The 19,296-nt window shown below is 41.0% G+C and overlaps 2 protein-coding genes across 4 annotated transcripts in view; one reads left to right on the top strand and one right to left on the bottom strand.

Annotated features, from left to right (window-relative positions):
- Positions 1–19,296, bottom strand: part of ISM1 (isthmin 1) — a 325,195-nt gene that overhangs the window by 62,488 nt on the left and 243,411 nt on the right. The window lies entirely within an intron of this gene.
- Positions 1–19,296, top strand: part of ESF1 (ESF1 nucleolar pre-rRNA processing protein homolog) — a 56,215-nt gene that overhangs the window by 25,105 nt on the left and 11,814 nt on the right. For both annotated transcript variants that reach the window (XM_063125343.1, XM_063125342.1), the window contains exons 9-12: positions 2,914–3,075; positions 10,790–10,911; positions 13,537–13,627; positions 18,669–18,736. In XM_063125343.1, the coding sequence (XP_062981413.1) occupies positions 2,914–3,075; positions 10,790–10,911; positions 13,537–13,627; positions 18,669–18,736 (443 nt within the window). The remainder of the gene's footprint in view (positions 1–2,913; positions 3,076–10,789; positions 10,912–13,536; positions 13,628–18,668; positions 18,737–19,296) is intronic.

Here is a 19,296-nt window from a genome sequence, read left to right as displayed (position 1 = left end):
CCACAGTTTCCTACTACGTCAATGAGACTGTGTGAGCCTTTAGCTCATATGCTCCCCATCTCTTCTCTTTTATGGCTGAAGGGAGACCGGAAGCTTTCACTTCTAGTTATAAACAAACTGCAGTTCCTCATGATGTCTGAACTCGGTGAACTGTGGTTGATTGTTTCGTTAATGAGAAGAAGGCTGCAACGCTATCCACACTTACCTGGGATTAAGCCTCATTGAAAGCAGGGAGACTTACTTTTAACAAACATGTATAGCATTGTACTACACACCAGGATTAAACAATGGTTTCAGATCCTGGTTTGCTTACTAACTGAAGTTGGCCTGGTTAATTAAGGCCAATTAATTAGGAGATCAGGAGAGGAATTCTTAACTATTTGTTGCAACTCTAGTTTTAATATAATCAAAAGGCATGGAAGATTATTGTTAGCTTTGCTCTATGAATAGAGAGCCAAGCATATGTGTAGAAACAGGTGCAGCCTTACTGGCATTGGCAATGAAGTCTCATTTACAAAGCCTCAAAAGGTTATTGATCAGCTAAGCTCATTTTAAATATCCACCTGTTTATATTATAAATAATATGTCTGGATTGGAGTGTTTACATGGCAAAACCATTCTTGAGCAGAGCTTTTTGACATTTTACTCTAGATTCCAAGTGGGATTTTTTTAATTGTATAGTAATATTCACCAATATCGATCCATCACATTTGTTACTTAGGTTAAAGAATGTGTGTGTGTGTGTGTGTGTGTTACCATATTGGAAATGAGAACTATAATGATATGAACAATAATCAGCTCCCAACAAATCTAAAATAGGGTTGTCTACCTTTCCCTAAACTGTATATAAGCTTTCTCCAACCTGATGACCTCTAGATGTGTTGGACTACAACTCTCATCATCCCTGGCCTGTGTGACTACAACTCTCATCATCCCTGGCCTGTGTGGCTACAACTCTCATCACCCCTGGCCTGTGTGTGTTGCTGTTCAGTGCATCTTGGGGGCACCAGGTTGGGGAACATTGTGATATATCAATTGACATCTTTGGACATATGGAAATTATTATTTTTGGCTTTATCTTGTTCATTACCTTAAATACTTAAAGTGACATTGGCGTCTAAACTGGAGCAATTCAGGTCAAATCTAGTTAATCATCATTGTGTAAATAGGGCCTCAAAGTCACGTACGTGGTTGGAATAGGCTTTCTTTGAACCTCTGGAAGAATTGGATTTCTGTGGTTGTAGCTGGTGCTCTTGTTGTTCATGGAAATGTTTCTTTTCCTTTGAAACTGGGCTCCTGAAAGGGTGCAATTATAGAGAAATCAAATAGCCTGTGGGTTGTGGAGGCTGTGTCTTGCCTGTTGATGTGATCATTTGTGGATAGTGTTTGGTATGTATTTTAGGGGCTGGAGTTGTTTTGGCACTGTTGACAATTGGAATAATATTAGTGAAACAGACTATGGTGCCATTCATTCAGTGGGATTTAAAAGTGCTTAATCTGTTTGGATTGTACCCATATACATTTTTAAAGTATTGTAATGGCACTCCTAAACTGATACTTTCCCCCACTAGATTTTTCTGTGAGTTCAGCTGTACTGATCTATGATGTGCAAGAGAAGCTATTGAATAATGTGATTTTTTTAGATGGTGGTGGTGGAATATTCTACCACATTTTCTTCTTTAAAAGTGCCAAATGGTATGACACTTGGAGAGTTTCCAAATTAAAACTCGCCACCAAAGCAACTATAAATGGGGAGGGGGGGAGATTAAATAGTGATGACGGACAAGCATCTCTGTGATTCAGTGCACTGCTAACTACAGCTAAGAAGCCTCGTTTAAGCAGTGTCACCAGAAAAAGACTTACTGGTAGATTTTCAACCTGGAAAGTTCTTGAATTTAATTATGTTTTTTGAAAATAATCTTTTAATAGAAAAATACGCAGCCGTTTCTTTAACATGTTCCTGATGTTTTATTCATTGAGTTACAGAGGGTCCATGACAAAATTCTAGCCAGAGTGTTTATTGTGGCACTAAGCACAAACAGAAAAAAAATGAATTTCAGCTGTTTGAATAGAAATGTAGAAAGTGTGATCAGATGGAAAGAATGTTCTGTACTGCTTATTCTCTTCAATATATTTGTTTAAAAGGTGCTACATATAAAAGAGAAGTTGATTTGTCTCGTCCTGGACAGCTGCGCTTAATACAGATTTGTTTTCCAAAGCTAAACTGAATTTTAATTGAATTTAATTATTGGGCACACATTCTGTGTTTGGTTCCCAATGGGTGGAGCTGGAGAAAGGTATCCCTGGCTGCTCTCCATTTCCAGATTCTGGAAACTGAACTTCTGTGACATATTTAAGATTAGGGTCAGAGGCCATAGCTCAGTGGAAGATCAAATGCTTTGCAAGAAGGAAGTCCTAGGTTCAGTCTCCAGCATTTCCAGGTTGGGCTGGGGGGGAAAAGCCTGTATGAAACCCGGGAGTACCACTGCCAGTCAGTGTAGACAGCACAGAGCTAGATGATATGGAGTAAGATGGCTTCATATCTATAAATGAGCAAGGAAGGTTCTTCTGTCTAAACTTTCAAACCTCTGCGCTTGCTTCTATCATGCCCTTAATACACAGCAGTTGTCTTGCTGTTGTCTTGCTGATGTTTAAGTCACACTCTAATTCCCTGGATATTTTGTTTACCTGTTTCATCTGTATTGCTTAAAACCACCATGGCCGTTTCTACACCTGGGGTTTTTTCAGGGATCGTCCTGGGATCATCCCTGTGCATGCAAATGACACAAAGGGGATCCCGGGAGCAGGCAGGGACAATCCCTCCATTTTTCTGGGATAATCCTTAGGTGTAGAAATGGTCTAGGTCTCCCTTTAGAACTACTTTTTGAAATGTTTCTTGATTTTTCTTTCAAGGTGATGGTGTAACTCACAGAGCAGACAGTGATAAACGTAAGCACCACCCAAAGGATGATGAAGAGCAAACTGCAAAATACAGAGAACTTCTTCGGAATATCCAGGAAAAAGAAAAGAAACATCAAGAAACTGATATGGAAATGGAGATTAAGTGGGTTCCAGGTAGATGGCTTATACTATTTGCAATTTTATTTTCCTGGAAGTTAATCCATTCTCCCTAATAAAATGCTGAACAGCTTAAATTCAGCTCTAGTAGTGTGTAACAATCTCAACAACACAAACTTAAGTGTTACTTAATTTTCAGTGCAAGTTATCGTGTCAAAAGGTATTCAAATATTTGTTTATGTTTTCTTGTTTTATATTTTCCAATTTTCTGCTGAGCTTTGAACTGCTTGCCTGTTTAGGAAAAGGAAAGTCAGAGGAGGATGACTTGCTGAAGTTGGCTTTGGAAAACACTTAAGAGTGCACCTTGTTCTTCCCTTGGCTATTATATGTGTGGCCTTTGGGAAGTTTTTCCTGAAAGTAAAAAGCTATTGAGTTGCGGTGGAGTTTCATGCCTTCAAATCTCTGAGTGGCAGAGAGAAGGCTGTGCAAGCATTGCTTGCTAGATGCTGCAAAAGTATTGCACGTACAGCCAAGGCTTTTCTCTGGAGTTTCTGCCACTGCATCAGGCACAGGCGATAAACCCAACATCATTTTTAAAGAACCGCTTGTCCCCTCAGGGCTTGGCAGCTGCAGAATGTCTCCATACAAAAATGCAGCTCTTTGCTTTTTCCTTCTCCTCGCCATTCTCCACTCCAGGAGGAGAGTTGAGTGTTGCTTGCTCGCTTGATCTCCTTCATGACTTATGATTCAGGGTTGCTGGAGTGGCTTGATGTCTATCTGGACAGGGATAACCTAGCTTCAGTTGTCCATACTCTAGTAACCTCCAAATTAGATTACTGCAATGCCCTCTACATGGGGCAGCCTTTGAAGACGGTTTGGAAGCTGCAGCTTGTGCAGAATGTGGCGGCCAGATTGATAGCTGGAACAGGAAGGTTTGTGCATATAACACCGATTCTGGCCCGCTTGGATTGGCTGCCTATATGTTTCCGAGCCCAATTCAAGGTGCTGGTTTTAACCTATAAAGTCCTACACGGCTTGGGACCACAATACCTGATGGAACGCCTCTCCCAACATGAACCTACCCATACACTGCGCTCAACATCTAAGGTCCTCTTCCAAGTGCCTACTCCGAGGGAAGCTCGGAGGATGGCAACAAAGGAGAGGGCCTTTTCGGTGGTGGCCCCCCGACTGTGGAATGATCTCCCTGATGAGGCTTGCCTGGCGCCAATATTGTTATCTTTCAGGCGTCAGGTCAAGACTTTTCTCTTCTCCCAGGCATCTAACAGCATTTAACAATGCTAAGTTTGTTTTTAATGGACCCCAGAACTGTTGTTTTTATACTGTTGCTCTTATGTTTTTGATGGTTTAAAATTTTGTATACTTTTTTAATGTTTACTGTTTTTAACTTTTGTAAACCGCCCAGAGAGCTTCAGCTATGGGGTGGTATATAAATGTAATAAATAAATAAATAGATACGGGATCTGTGCCAGAGCAAACCTCCCAACAAAATGGGCAATGGTGCAAATAAAATCCCCTTTCCCATCTCACGGCAAGCCGCCACACAAAAATGTCTTGTCGTGTAGAAGCAGTCACTATGTTGGAGTCGTTGAGAGCAGCTTCTGTATGAGGGCTGCCTCTATGTGACGTGATAATGCCTTATTATGAGGACTTCCGTGACCAGCCTCATATGGCAAAGTACTGTGTGTGTGTCTATGGGAGCAGGAGAAAGAAAGAAAGAAAAAATGAAGAAAGAAAAAATGAATAGTGCCTGTTTGTTCTCCACTTTTCTGCTCTGTGCCCCATGTCTGTCCTATTTTTATTTATTTCTCAAGAGATTCATATCTTGCCCTTTAGTACAGTATTTCTGTTTGCAGGGAATCTCCAAAATGATTAAAAAACAACAACAACAACATGGCCAGTGTTGTTCTCTTCCTGAGTAGAAGAAAAATTCTCAGTTCTGAAGAAATAAGCTGAATTATACTCATGCCAGAAAAAATATATATTAGTTGTTCATTATTTGCAGTAGTTCTGCTGATCTTGCATTATTTGCATTTCCTGATAACTGAATAATAAAGTTTTGTGATGTTTTTCTATAACCTTTGAATAGAGGCATCAACTGCATTCTCCACCTTCTAACCACATGCCCTGTCTGCTCTAAACAGTTCCTTTTATGTCTTAAACTTTTTATATTCTGACTGCTTAGACAATCACTTTCATTCTTGGGAAATGGTTTGGGCAGCAATTTCTAAGACAATCTAATCTGTGGCGGAAGTTCAATCCCTTTCTGGCTTCATGAAGAAGCTGTGTTATGTCCAAGTCCTACTTTTCCAGATGGAGCAGTTGATTTCATTTTCTAGGCAGCTGAATAAGAAATCTGGAAAACTCCTTCAGTTTTTTAGGGTTCCCTCTACTGTGGAATGATATGCTTCAACACCTAACATTACCTCTTTAAGAGAACACTGCAAGTCAGCTATGAGTATAGAATATCTCAAAAATATATTTAGTTTTGTAGTCTACTGTTCCTGATGCAATTATTTTGCTTGTAGCAAAGGTGGTTGTCTTTCCTACTTATTGCAGTTACGTTGGAACCATCTTGTCATACTGCGCTGCCTGCTGAAAAGTGTGCAGACGGATGAAAATAGTTTTTTTCACTGTTTTAAACCCCTCCCCATCTTTTTTTCCTGTTACCAGAAATTGTAATGTGTAATGATATTTTATTACATGGCCTCAGAGGACTTCTTACTCCTACCAAGTTCGTTAAGTATAAATATGTTTAAAGAGATACGACAGAGGCAGCCGTTTGATCCGGAATAGGATCAGTGGGCTCCAAACTATGCATAAGAGGAGAATTTATCTAAAGTTATGCAACCGGTTGCGCATAACTCTTGGACAACTTGTTGTGCAAACCGTTGCAGATAGGAACATAGGAAGCGGATTTATACTGATTCAGATCCTTGGTCCATCTAGCCCAGTATTGCCAACTCTGGCTGGCAGCAGCAGCTTTCCAGGGTTTCAGGCAGGAATCTTCTCCACACCCTACCAGGGATTGAACCTGGTATCTTCTGCATTCAAAGTATGTGGTCCATCCCACTGAGCTATGTCCCCTCATGTGTACAACATAACTTGTCATGCAGCGGTTTGTGTGTGCATTTCCACGTTTCACAGGTCAATGTTTACTTTGAATCCCGTTAAAGTTTTTTAAATGTATTTGGTGTTATGCTAAGCCTTAGAAATGCAAATCTGCCCTTCTAGGAAATAATAATAATAAATTTATTTATTATCCGCCTCTCCCTTTGGATCTAGGCAGGGAACAACAAGAAGCTGTGTGTCTGCATGCACATGCCATTGCAAACCATTCTTTGCCAATTCATATGTAATGGCAAACTAGAGTTTCTGCTAAAAGTGGAAATAGCTCATTGATCCTGTTCGCATGTAAATTCATAGGTTATTTAATCCACAAATTAATGGGGTGAGCAAGAGTGCTACCTCCCACAGACCTGCCACTTCCACTTTTAATCAAAAACCTACTATCATGCAGGTCCTAAGTTGTTGATTGTGATGTGTAAAACCAGAGTGCTAGGTTCTTTAGCGGCTAAGAACCCAGTGGTTAACCCACCAACAAGCCATGGGTTAACCTCTGGTTTGTTTAGTCCCTATGTGAGTGAGAAACTAAAAGCTCTGGTGCTTGCAAAATCAATTGTTTATTGTAATCCAAAGATAAACCAATAAATCTTCTTGGTATAAAACTTGCCACAAAGGTTATAAAGTGCTCAACGTTTTGGGTTCACAAACCCTTCGTCAGGAGCTATAAAACATTAAAATGATGTATGCATGAAGTTTTAGCACATTAAAATACATTGAAACAATTCAAAATATCAAGTTCAAAGGAATGTGAGTAAGGTGGTTTGTAGAGTAATAGAGTGATGAAACCAAAACACTGAATCACGAGTGTTGTTCCTTTGAACTTGATATTTTGAATAGTTTCAATGTATTTTAATGTGATAAAACTTCATGCATACATCATTTTAATGTTTTATAGCTCCTGACGAAGGGTTTGTGAACCCGAAACGTTGAGCACTTTATAACCTTTGTGGCAAGTTTTATACTAAGAAGATTTATTGGTTTATCTTTGGATTACAATAAACAATTGATTTTGCAAGCACCAGAGCTTTTAGTCTCTCACTCACACAGATCCTGGTGGTACTGTTTTTCCCTTGTTTTTCTCAATTGTTTAGTCCCTAAACAACCTGGCACTCCAGGGTTTGTAGGCTGTTGATTAAAAGTGCAATGGCAGGTGCACAGAAAGCAGTGGGCTCCTGCTTAAGCATGGCAAGTCGTGGGTTAATCATGTGTGAACCGGGTCTCTGAACTGGAACCTATGAGGAGAGGAAGGAGCTCATGAGCAGAAGGCTTGTTTTCCTAGCACTAAACCATTATGTCAGAATTGAGGATATGTGTAAAAATAAAAGTGCATGTTAAGGTTTGGATCTAAAGATACCCTTGCTCTGCCTCAGCTGCAGTTCTCCTGCCAAATTGGCCCCGTGCAGAAGACACCTTAAATCATGGCTTTAACCATAGTGGTTCAGCCAGAAAGCCAGGCTGTGTTCAGAAGACACCTTAAACCATGGCTTAAACCATGGTGAATAAAGTAAATGGCCTTCTTTTTGTGTCTTCTGAAAGGGACCAGTGTGGCGTAGTGGCTAGTGTGTTGGACTGGGAGTCGGGAGATGCAGGTTGTAATCCCCACTTAGCCATGAAGCACGCTGGGTGACTTTGGGCCAATCACAGACTCTCAGACCAACCTACCTCACAGGGTTGTTGTTGTGAAGATAAAATAGAGAGGAGGAGGAGGATTATGTATGCCGCCTTGGGTTCCTTGGAGGAAAACAGTACTTTTTGAAGGTACTTGAGAGGGTTGTGGCGGAGCAACTGCAGGCACTCTTGGAGGATACTGATTATCTAGATCCATTCCAGTCTGGATTCCGATCTGGTTACGGGACTGAATCAGCCTTGGTCGCCCTGATGGATGACCTTTATCGAGAGAGGGACAGGGGGAATGCAACCCTGTTAATCCTGCTCGATCTCTCGGCGGCTTTTGATACCATTGACCATGGTATCCTCCTGGATCGACTCTGTGGGATGGGCATCGGGGCACTGTTTTACAGTGGTTCCGGTCCTACCTACGGGGTCGTTTTCAGAGAGTAGCATTGGGTGACCAGTCCTCGGCCTCCTGGCAATTGAGCTATGGAGTGCCGCAGGCCACCATCTTGTCCCCAATGTTATTTAACATCTATATGAAGCCGTTGGGAGCGGTCATTAGGGGATTTGGAGCTAAATGCCATCAATACGCTGATGACACGCAGCTCTATCTCCCTGTGACAACTGAATCAGGTGAGGCTGTGCAGGTCCTGGACCAGTGCCTAGACTCAGTAATGGGCTGGATGAGGGCCAATAAACTGAGACTGAATCCTGGCAAGACGGAAGCCCTGTGGGTGAGTGGTTCCCGAGTCCGGGAGACAGGCTCATTGCCTGTTCTGGATGGGGTTGCTCTGCCTCTGAAAGAACAGGTTCGTAGTTTGGGGGTACTCTTAGACCCATTTCTGTTGTTGGAAGCTCAAGTAGCCGCCACGGCTCGGAGTGCCTTTTACCATCTTTGGTTGGTTCGCCAACTACGGCCTCTGCTGGACAGGGATAGCTTGACCACGGTGGTACAGGCATTGGTAACCTCAAGATTGGATTACTGCAACACGCTTTATGTGGGGCTGCCCTTGGGGCTGCTCCGGAAGCTGGAGCTAGTGCAGAATGCTGCAGCTCGGCTGTTGTCTGGAGCTGCCCCTTTCCAGCACATAACTCCTCTGCTGAGGGAACTGCACTGGCTGCCTATTCACTACAGGGCCAGGTTTAAGGTTCTTGTACTTGTGTATGAAGCCCTAAACAACTTGGGACCAGGATACCTGAGAGAGCGCCTTCTCCCTTACCAACCTGCCCGGTCACTGAGGTCATCCGAGGGCCTGCTCCTGGTGGTTCCACATAGATCCATCCTCCGTTTGGAATCCACCAGGGGAAGAGCCTTCAGCGTGGTGGCGCCCCTCCTGTGGAATTCCCTGCCTCTGGAGGTCAGGCAGGCTCCGACCTTGTACTCCTTTCGGCGCCTCCTGAAAACATCTTTATTCCAAGAAGCCTTTCTTTAACATGCAGCCTTGGATTTCTGATTTTTGCTTCTTTTTAAATTTTGTTTTAACTGTTTTATTCTGTTTTTATTTTCGTTTTACCTTGTACACCGCTCCGAATTTTTTCAATGGGGAGCGGTATATAAATATTCAGCTATTGAAGAGCCCAATAGCTTCGGCTATTGGGTGGTATAAAAATGTAATAAATAAAAAATAAAATAAAATAAATATTCTAAATAAATAAATAAATAAATCAGGCGGGATATAAATGTAATAAATGTTTAAGGTGTCTTCTGAATGGGGCCATTGCATACTATTTTGGAGGCCCTTAGGAGCAAATTTTCAGGGATGCAAGGGGCTGCTGCAGATAGCTGGGCAAGAAAACCCCAGACTTCCTAATAGGCAGCTTTCTATCTTTTAAATGAAATCCCTTCATGCTCCTTTCCAGCTTTTAGTGATTGGGGTGGGCTTGGATCCGGTAGCGTGCTATTCTGTGGCATATCTTTTTTTCCTGTTTGGCCTTATGAAGTTGTTATTTGCTGTGGAAAAAGAGGATGTTTCTTTCAACCAAGCATTTAACGTGATATCCTGTTCTTTCCAACTGTTGACAGGTCTGGAAATGCTAAGTTAAATTATTTCTCCTAGCGCAGGAACATGACAAAAGGGCACCAAGGAGACAAAAATCTTAAGTTAATGGTCTGATGATTTCAACTCCCTGTGGGAGTATACAGGGTAGGGAATAGTGACCCTTTCAATTCTTATAGCTGCTATTATAAGCGATAAATTGATAAATCAGCAATAAAAAAGATAATTTGACTAATTTACACTTTTATTTTAGCAGTAACCACTTTAGAGAGATTTATTGGAACACATTTCCGTAGTTTCTTTCCTTTGTAAAATAATCAAATTACTGTTAAAGCCTTGAATCTCCTGTCATACCTATAGTCTTCTGTTTCTAATTTATAAAATGCCCTTTTGTATCCAAAGTAACTGCAAAGGTGAAACAAAAAATAAATAAAACATTGCGTGTTTTCAAAGGAACCAGTAAACTTTTTTTTTTAACGTATACAAATATAAGTTGCGTGGATAAATTTAAATAGGGATTTTAAATCTATATGCACATGCAGCAACATTAAGTCTCTTGTTCTGATATTTCTCCAGCTATTTCCAACTCATTTCAAGACTTTCTTTGGAGTCATAAGGACTAGAAATGTACCAAGAGGCTGACTAATGCACACATTTTAGCATAATACTATAGTCCTGTTAACAATCAAGAGCAGCTCCTTAAATTTTTCCTGGAAGTTTGAAGGGCGGGAGAGTCAGTGCAGACGCTGGAGCTCTCGTGTGTTTTTGGTAACCAAATCGGAGAGAGACTGCCATCTTCTATGCCAGCTGAAACTTCCTGGTTGTTTCCCAAATACAAGCTGCTGGGACTAGCCTTGAGATGAATGCCTGTCTAATTCCTCACCAGTGGTATTTTCTGAACCGTTTCTGGCGCTGTTGCTTCACATGGGTCCAACGTTTCTCCCCCTTCAGATGTTTAAATACAGGTCTTGGTTTAAGAGCTAACTTGGCTACATGTGTTTTCTGGTTGGCTACAGGACTTAAAGAAAGTGCTGAAGAAATGGTAAGGAACAAGTTAGAAGGGAAGGATAAACTGACTCCGTGGGAACAATTTCTAGAAAAGAAGAAAGAGAAGAGGAAACTGAAGAAGAAACAGAAGGTAGTATTTGCTTTAGTCAATCAGTTTTCGCATTGTGATATCTTCAGAGACCCCTTTTTAATGTTGACTTATCTGCCATGGAACCCCCTGCATATGTAGTACAGAACACCTGTGACTTGCAAATAAGCCTGGAACTTTTCCATTCACTTCATGCAGGGAAGAGCAGTAGGAGTGGGTGTAAGCTGTCTTTCAGGGAGTTTTATTCATCTGTTACTAACAAATTTATATCCTGCGTTTTGGGTGGGGGGAATGTTTAGGATGGCGTACAGCGTTCTACGTTAAAAATAACATTATAAAGTAATAACAAGAAGAAACAGCAGAAAGAACAACAATGTGAGTGGACCTCTCTGAGAAGAGCAGAGACCTCTCTGAGAAGAGCATTGGGCAAACAGGGTGCCACCACTAAGAAGACTCTTTTTCCTGTTCGCCACTCACAACACCTCCGCTAGTGGGAGTGCTCGGAGAAGAGCCTCCAACAATGACCTTAGACTACAGGCAGGCTGATGTGGAATATTTTCCCTCATTACTGATCTTCTCACTTGAGGAGCTGAGTTCATTGAAACATAGTTGGAAAACCTTTTCCTCTTGGATATCTTATTTTTAAAGTACATTCACAGAAAGCATGACGGTAGGCAAATGACTGATCACAAGGTAGCATTAAGTCATAACAGGCCTGAGTACTTTTCATCTGCCTTTGGCAGCCACATGAATGAAAAACAAGTGGTGATTAAAGGAAAAATAAATGTATTGGCCTATCCAGAAAATCCTCCTTTGATCCTGTGTCCTTGATATGTTCTGCATTGCTAAAGGGAAGGGTCATTCTTGTTGCTTAAAAATCATCGTGGTTGAGTTGCCAAGCCTTGGATGAGAATGACAGCTTTGTCTAAAGTCTTTAGTAGTGAGCAAATTTTGCCTGAAGTATTTTAGAAGCCTATCTTTATAAAAAAAAAAAAAAATTGGGAAAGTCTTCAAAGAAATACATACTTTGGGATTCTTTTGGAAAACTGATGACAGTGTCTCCATGATTGACTTTCTTCATTATTTCTGCAAAGTCAACAATAGAGATGCCAGACACTTTTTTATTATTATTTTAAGGCTACTCTGAGCATGCGTTGACTCCATATGGATGTTCGTTATTTCAGAATGTGCCAGCCAAGGGACTTTGTAGAACAGACAACTGAGCTTCAAAGTACACGTTATTTTGGAAATGTTGATCCAGCAAACCAAATGGATCATTCTTATTAGGCTATTCTGTTTATTCGATCAGCATCACTTTCACATGGTTACGACCCTCAAGTTTCACGTCTACATTACGTATTCTTTGATTATGGACGTGCTCCTATTTTAATTGTTCCTTAGATTACATCCTAAATTATAATGAATAATTTGCTTTATCCTACTTATAACCTGTCCTTCTTCCAAGGAAGCTCAGGGCCTCATAGATGGGGCTGTGTCATTTTATCCTCAAAGCAATCCTGAGAAGTAGTTCAGGCTGCTCAGTGAGCTTCAAGGCAAAGTGTGGATTTCAACGTGAGTTTCCCAGACTTGATGCAATAGCCCAGCCTTCCCCAACCTGGTGCCCTTCAGATGTTTTGGCCCACTCTCAACATGCCTAACCATTGGCCATGCTGGCTAGTGTTGATTGGAGTTTACGTCCAAAGCATCTGGAGGTCACAGCATGGGGAAGGCTAGTATAGGTGCTGTACTGCAGTGTTTCACTCCTCCATACATGATTATCCCAAACATAATTCAAAGAATATACATCTCCAGTTGCTCTTCAAGAAAGCTTCTACCATATTTATTTTTTCCGGGGCAGCTACTGTTGATGAAGTTCTTGGCGTGAGGCATATTTTCCCCCTTCACTCTGCCCATCTAGTGGCTTTTCTCCTGCTCAGACCAGGAATGTTGGCTACGACTTCAGGAAGGGGTCTTAAAAGATCTGCTCCTTCCCCTCCTCCACCCCTTTGCAGCAGCTGTGGGAAGAACTGTGGTGTCTGGTTTCCAAGGTTGTAAAGATGACCTCAGATAACCTTTTAAAGGTGAAAAAGGGGATGTTTTGGTTGGTGGGGATGAGAGGGGAGAAGCTAGTATTTGCAAAATCCTATGGCTTCTTCAGCCCCTACCCCACCCCTGTGGCTTCTCTACATTGGCTCAGAGCGCTGCCTAGAGGCAAAAGTAAAACAAAAACAAAGGACAGAGGCAAAAAAAAAAATGCCTCTATCTCTCCTCCTGTACCACTGGCAGTAGTTCAAATGGTCTGGAAGATGCCAGGTTGGGTTTTGCTGTAAGAAACCATTTGCTTCAGAAGTGTATTCCTTCATATTCATAGGGAGAGCCTGGAGATATCTCACTGGTATCAGTCATCCAAAGGTTGACAAAGTGTTGAGATTCATGTGCGCATTCATACTTGCACGTGGAATTGTTCTTGAAGCCCATGTTGATGCTTCCTATAGCTTTGTTGATTTCAGTGAAAGCAGTTGTTTTAAATCACTTTCTTCCTGTGCTACAAGTCTGTAGCCTGAGGTTACTACTTGGAACTTATATTTGGCAGCTTTGTGATATTTATTTCTATTACTAACACATTACTAGTGTTTAGTAATGGAAATGCAATGTGTTTTGTTTCAGGATGCTGCTGAGGAAATACTGTCTGGGGATGAATGCCCATCTGATGTTGATTTGAATGACCCATACTTTGCTGAGGAACTTGGGAAAACAGGTGAGATGTCTTTTTTTTTTGCTGTCCCTTATAGTTATGAGTGATGCGGTAGATTCATGTACTTAGATTTTTCAAAGAACCTTGTGACAAAGGCCCGTATGGAAACTTTGCAACCATTATGAAGACGGGCCCTTTTAACGACTAGTTACTTGTTTAAAGGCAGGAGGTGGAGGATAGGAATAAAGGCAGTCTTGCAATGCAGGTAATACATTGTGGGGCCCCACCAATATGTGTATTGGGACTGGCACTTGTTGATGTACACAGGAAGGAAAGGAACCTCTCGTGCAAGCACTGAGTCATTACTGACTCTGTTGGAGGGACGCCAGCTTTCGCTGACGTTTTCTTGGCAGGCCTTATAGCGGGGTGGTTTGCCGTTGCCTTCCCCGACCATTATTACCTTTCCCCCAGCTAACTGGGTACTCATTTTACCGACCTCAGGAGGATGGAAGGCTGGGTCGACCCGAGCTGGCTGCCTGAAACCAGCTTCCGCTGGGATCGAACTCAGGCCGTGGGGAGAGTTTCAGCTGCAGAAACTGCTGCTTTACCGATCTGGAATTGCTGGGAGTGGGGAGAAGGAATTTGCTGGGTATAGAGAATAAACTGAGACAGTAAAATCTGAAGCAGAATGTGAATAAGTTCCAAAAGGCAGTTATGGTCTAAAGAACAGAACAAAAAATGGGATTCAATATAAGTGTACAGTGATCCATATTTGGGACAAATAACCAGCTTTGTTTATGAAGACGTAAACGGATTGTAACCATACAGGAGAGAAATCTGGGGTCATTATACAAAGTGAATGTTGTCTTGTTGTGCTGCGGCAGAGAGAGAATTGTTAGGAAAGAAATGTAAACAATAATTCCAGTTTGTAAGATGCAGTTTTGGTCACTCTGTCACTGAAATGATATTGTAAAGCTGGAGAAGGTACAGAAAAGAGCAATTAAAATGATCAATGAATGGAACATCTGTTATTTATAAGGAAATGCTTGTTGGAGCCTTTTAGTTTGGGAAAGAGAATTGGGGAAAGGGGAGACATGGCTTGAATACACCATAGAAATGAAATAGAAAGAAATGAGTCTCCGTTCACTGGAAGTCAGTATTAGCAATGAAAATGCCAGCAAGATGCATTTTATGAAGTTGTGTAATGGATCTTATGGAATTCGGTTCTGTAGGATGTTGTAATGGCCGTGAGTATAGCTGACTTTTTAAAAAGATCAGACTTACTCAGGGAGGATAGGTCTGTAAACGGTTAATAACTGTGATTAATAAAAATAGATTCTCAGAATTTAGAGGTAATTTATCGCTGATTTTCAAAGGCTATGGACAAAAACGGGATGGCTGTCTTCGTAATGCCTATGAGTTTCCTGTTGGCCCCTGGCCAGCCACAGCTGGAGAAGGAGTGCTGAAATAGATGAAGGTTTTGAACTGATCCAGCAAAGCAATTCTTAATTCATTCGTTTTTTTTAATGTGCTATTCTAAAATTAGTGTTTGTTCCTTCACTGATGGCATGTGTGCTGATTTAAAGCTGAGAAAAATAGTGAGGGTTTATATCAAATCCAATCTTACAATGATTTCATTGTTGGATTTTTGATAAGTGTGTATACAGGATCCTCTCTTGTGTGATATACTCAGTGGTACAGACTTGAAACTGCATTTCCAGTCAGACTATCAGAGGGGAGCTTTCATCTTCACTTGGGATGCAGATGCTATTCTCTTTGTCTCTGTGATCTGTAGAGGCAGATAGAGGAGAAATAACTGGAGGAAGAGGATCGCAGAAAGACGGGGTAGACGTGGCCTGCCCACTTTTGGCCCTGCCCCTCATGTTATCATCCCCGCCCCCCCCCCCCCCGGCCCCCGGGGACAGATTACCCCTGTGGTAATGCAGCCCTGCTATAAACCTTAATGAAATTTCTGATCTGAACATAGCTAAAGAAACTAGAAAATAGGGAAGCAAAATTAGAGAGCCCATCTCTTTCTTGGCCTTCAGTAGAATAGGTGCAAAAAAAAAGGTACAAGAAGTTGCATCCCCTGTAACATAGCCTGTTGGAGTGGATGCCCTGTAAATTGTTTGGGGATGAATGTTTCCAGAATAGGAGCAGGAATGTTGAGCAGTTTTCATTTGCCGTTCCGGAGGGGCATGTTACTGATTTTTAAAAGGGAGATGATGGGGATGTATATGGTCTTCAGCTCAGCTTGCAAACGAATGAATAATATCCAGTAGGGTGCTTCTCCTGCGCCTGGCCAATTTGGTTGTGAAGGTCGCCTCCAAGCACTAGGCAACAGCGATTTAGCGATTCTGGGGTCAACCCAAATTTAGTGGAAACTCTAGCTTCTGGAAGGAGGCAGGTCTTCAGGGCCAACGTACCTCCTTCTAGAAACTGTAATTTCTACTCGTTTCGGGGCTCCCTCTAGCAGTCATTCCCGCTAATGCAAAAGAAGTGTTCGATGTTGCCCCAAACCTAAACCCATTGGCTTTTACCACATTGGGCATTGTCACTAGGAGGTGTCTACCTGCAGCTACAAATTCAAGCCAAACAGTACATTTTGAATTTCTTTCTAACAGTGTTTGAAAGATTTCATTTAATGTTTAGGCATATTTTACGGTTTGAAAAGTAATAGTTTGGAAGCAAAATATTTATTTATTTATTTATTTAATTACATTTATATACCGCCCCACAGCCGAAGCTCTCTGGGCGGTTTACAACATTTAAAAATAGTAAACATTAAAAGTATACAATTTTTTTTAAAAAAACACACACACACATAAAAACAGTATAAAAACAACAGTATCCATTTAAAAACAACAATTGTGGGGTCCATTAAAAACAAACTTAACGTTGTTAAATGCTGTTAAAATGCTGTTAAAAATGCCTGGGAGAAGAGAAAAGTCTTGACCTGGCGCTGAAAAGATAACAAAAATATGATAAAATTGGTACAGTTAAGTCATGCACCAAGGCACTGATGTAAAAAAATTCATTGACTGTTGCAAGCTAGATTATTAACTTTTCAGTAGTAAATTTATTTTTTTAGCAGAAGATAGAATGAATATTTCCTATTGGCTGATGATGATGGGAAACAAATTGAGATTAATTGGGCCTGATAGGCCTATAAAACTCAGTTCATACAAAACTAGAGGGAAATGAGTATTGGAACTGTTATGTACACTTAATGTATTCTGCTTTTTATCGTACCTGAACAGTTTTTATAAGATGATGAATTTGTTGTTCTTGTTTGATTCCTGGTAACGCAAATAACATTGCGGTTTGGTTGCTCCAAAACGTCTCATGCCGTAAGGTGATTTTTATACTGCTTTCATAGAAAAACAAGTTTGTTGGAGCTATTTGGTTAGAATGAGTTCTGTCTGCTTGCCAAACAAAGCAGCTTTTACATAATGGATACTGCACATGATTTTAGAGAGGTGCCTGTTTCATATACTTCCTGGATTATGGTTTGGTATATTCTCCAGAGTGTCTCCAGTGCGCAAAATAATTTCATCAAAAAGATTCCCCCCACCCTGGCCGAAGATAACAATTGCCTTTATCTTAACTTGCACCTTTTGGGAAGCTATATATGAGTGTACCATTTGGATCTGGATTTTAGAAATAAAAAGTGCCCATTTGCTGCGTGTATTTATTTTATTTGTTTAAAATATTTTGGCTGTACTTCATGGCCTCGCAGAGGCCTTTTTGTGAGGTTACTGAGTGGAGGAGGGGCAGAAAAGTCGTCTTCCACCCACTTCATTCCACTAGTGGTTCTCAGGACCTAAGCCATTATGGCTCAGTGGAGACCTACGTGGTATGTGTGTTCAGTACAGGAGGATGGGCTTGTATCTGTTTCTGGTTTGACAGTCTTTAAATATCAGGGTTCCAAGATTTTGTACTTCCATTATTCTGTGGCTGGCTTTGTGGTGCGACAGTGTACAATACGTTTTAGTGCATTATTCAATTCCTTTTCATTTTTGTGTGCCACAGTAGGAAAATTCCTGAGCTGGTCCTGTGCCTTCCTTCTTTTTCTTTCCAATTACTTTTGTATTTGACTTTTATCACTTTTCCTTCCTAGTTTCTCACTGTCAGTGGTGGTATTCGTCTGTAGTTATTTTTCTGCAACATTTTTTTTTCTGTTTCCCCCTCTTGATTGCTGCATCTCGTTGAAATATTTATGAATGGAAATTCTATCACAGCAAATACAGGGATCTCTTCCCTTATTTATTTATATTGTTTCCTTGACTCTGCCTTGTTAGCTAAGGATACTGAGGTTAGCATGCTCTCTTAAATTTATGTCTACGCTACATATTAAAAATGATCAGTTTTGGTCAAAATACTACTAGTAAAATCTTAGCCCATTTCAAATAACTTTAAAAGTATGGGTTTATTTACTCGTTTCTTAAACAATGGTTCTTGTTCAATATGTTATCTAGGGCTATCCGTTTACCTTAGACGAGGTATTGATTTGAGATGAGAACAGAATTCCACTGTATTTCGGAGTAGTCTAAAATTTTTTTTAAAAAAAAATCTAGTTACTTGAATGGCCAGGATCCTCCACTACTCCAAATGTCCCTCCATGTTTACATTGGAACGCAGAGGGGCAGATGATACTCTGTTTGGATAGCAACATCTCAATGAGGTGCCACTCCAGGGGGCAGGAGCAGGGGACTGTTGTTGGTAGAGGGGAGCAAAACAACACCCCAAGCTTATTGCATGACAGCAACTTCAAGTCCCACTGATTTAGAAATAGCTGTGGGTGGCATGATAATTAATACGTTATATAGCACTTTTCCTGGGGAAAGAACTGAGCCACAGTTGTTGGATTCCTTTCATACCTCTCACTACTTGCTTAAAACTGAAATAGACTCTGGCTAAATAATTTTCTATGAAGATCATCGTTTTGATTCATGGCTGATTTTCCTCAAATATGTTTCACGGTCATTTTGCAGCTGGCATTTCAGAAGATGTGTTGATGGAGAGAGAGCACACTTCTTTGTAGTGTTCCTGAGATCGTTAGTCCTGCATATTTTGATAACGACTTATATATGTTTATGAACAGGTTTGAATAAGAAGAACAAGAATGAAGAAAACATCCAAGAAAAGGAAGGTGATGCAGAGAAACATAAGGTAGAAGAGAATACGCTCAAATATAATTAAGATTAGGCCTAGCAGTGTCATCCTGCAAATGGGTTTGTTTAATAATTAATTCTTAGTTGTGACTAATAGACCAGTGGTATGCAAAATGGTATGCAAATGGAAGAGGGGCCGACCAAGGGCAAGATGGATGGATGATATTCTGGAGGTGACAGACTCTACCTTGGGGGAGCTAAGGGTGGCGACGGCCAACAGAAAGCTCTGGCATGGGCTGGTCCATGAAGTCACGAAGAGTCGGAAGCAACTTTACAAATAAACAACAACAACAACATGCGTGTTTAGTCAAAAGTAAATTCTGCTCTGTTTGATTGGTTTTAACCCCACTGAACAATGTGTTTTGATTGGAGATATCCATCTGGAAGCAGCCTCCATCTTATGTCATGCAGCCCAATCCTACACTTCATTCTTAGGTGACAGATGTAACTAAATTCTGTTGATTTCAGTGGGACATGCTTATCCATTCCATGCATGCCTCTTTATTAGTGGAATTTTCTGTATGGACAATGGAACCAGTTACCTAGGGAGGTTGTGGG

Source organism: Elgaria multicarinata, chromosome 4 (assembly GCF_023053635.1).
Source record: "Elgaria multicarinata webbii isolate HBS135686 ecotype San Diego chromosome 4, rElgMul1.1.pri, whole genome shotgun sequence".
Taxonomy (NCBI): Eukaryota; Metazoa; Chordata; class Lepidosauria; order Squamata; family Anguidae; genus Elgaria; species Elgaria multicarinata.
This window is presented reverse-complemented; position numbering and strand designations above follow the sequence as displayed.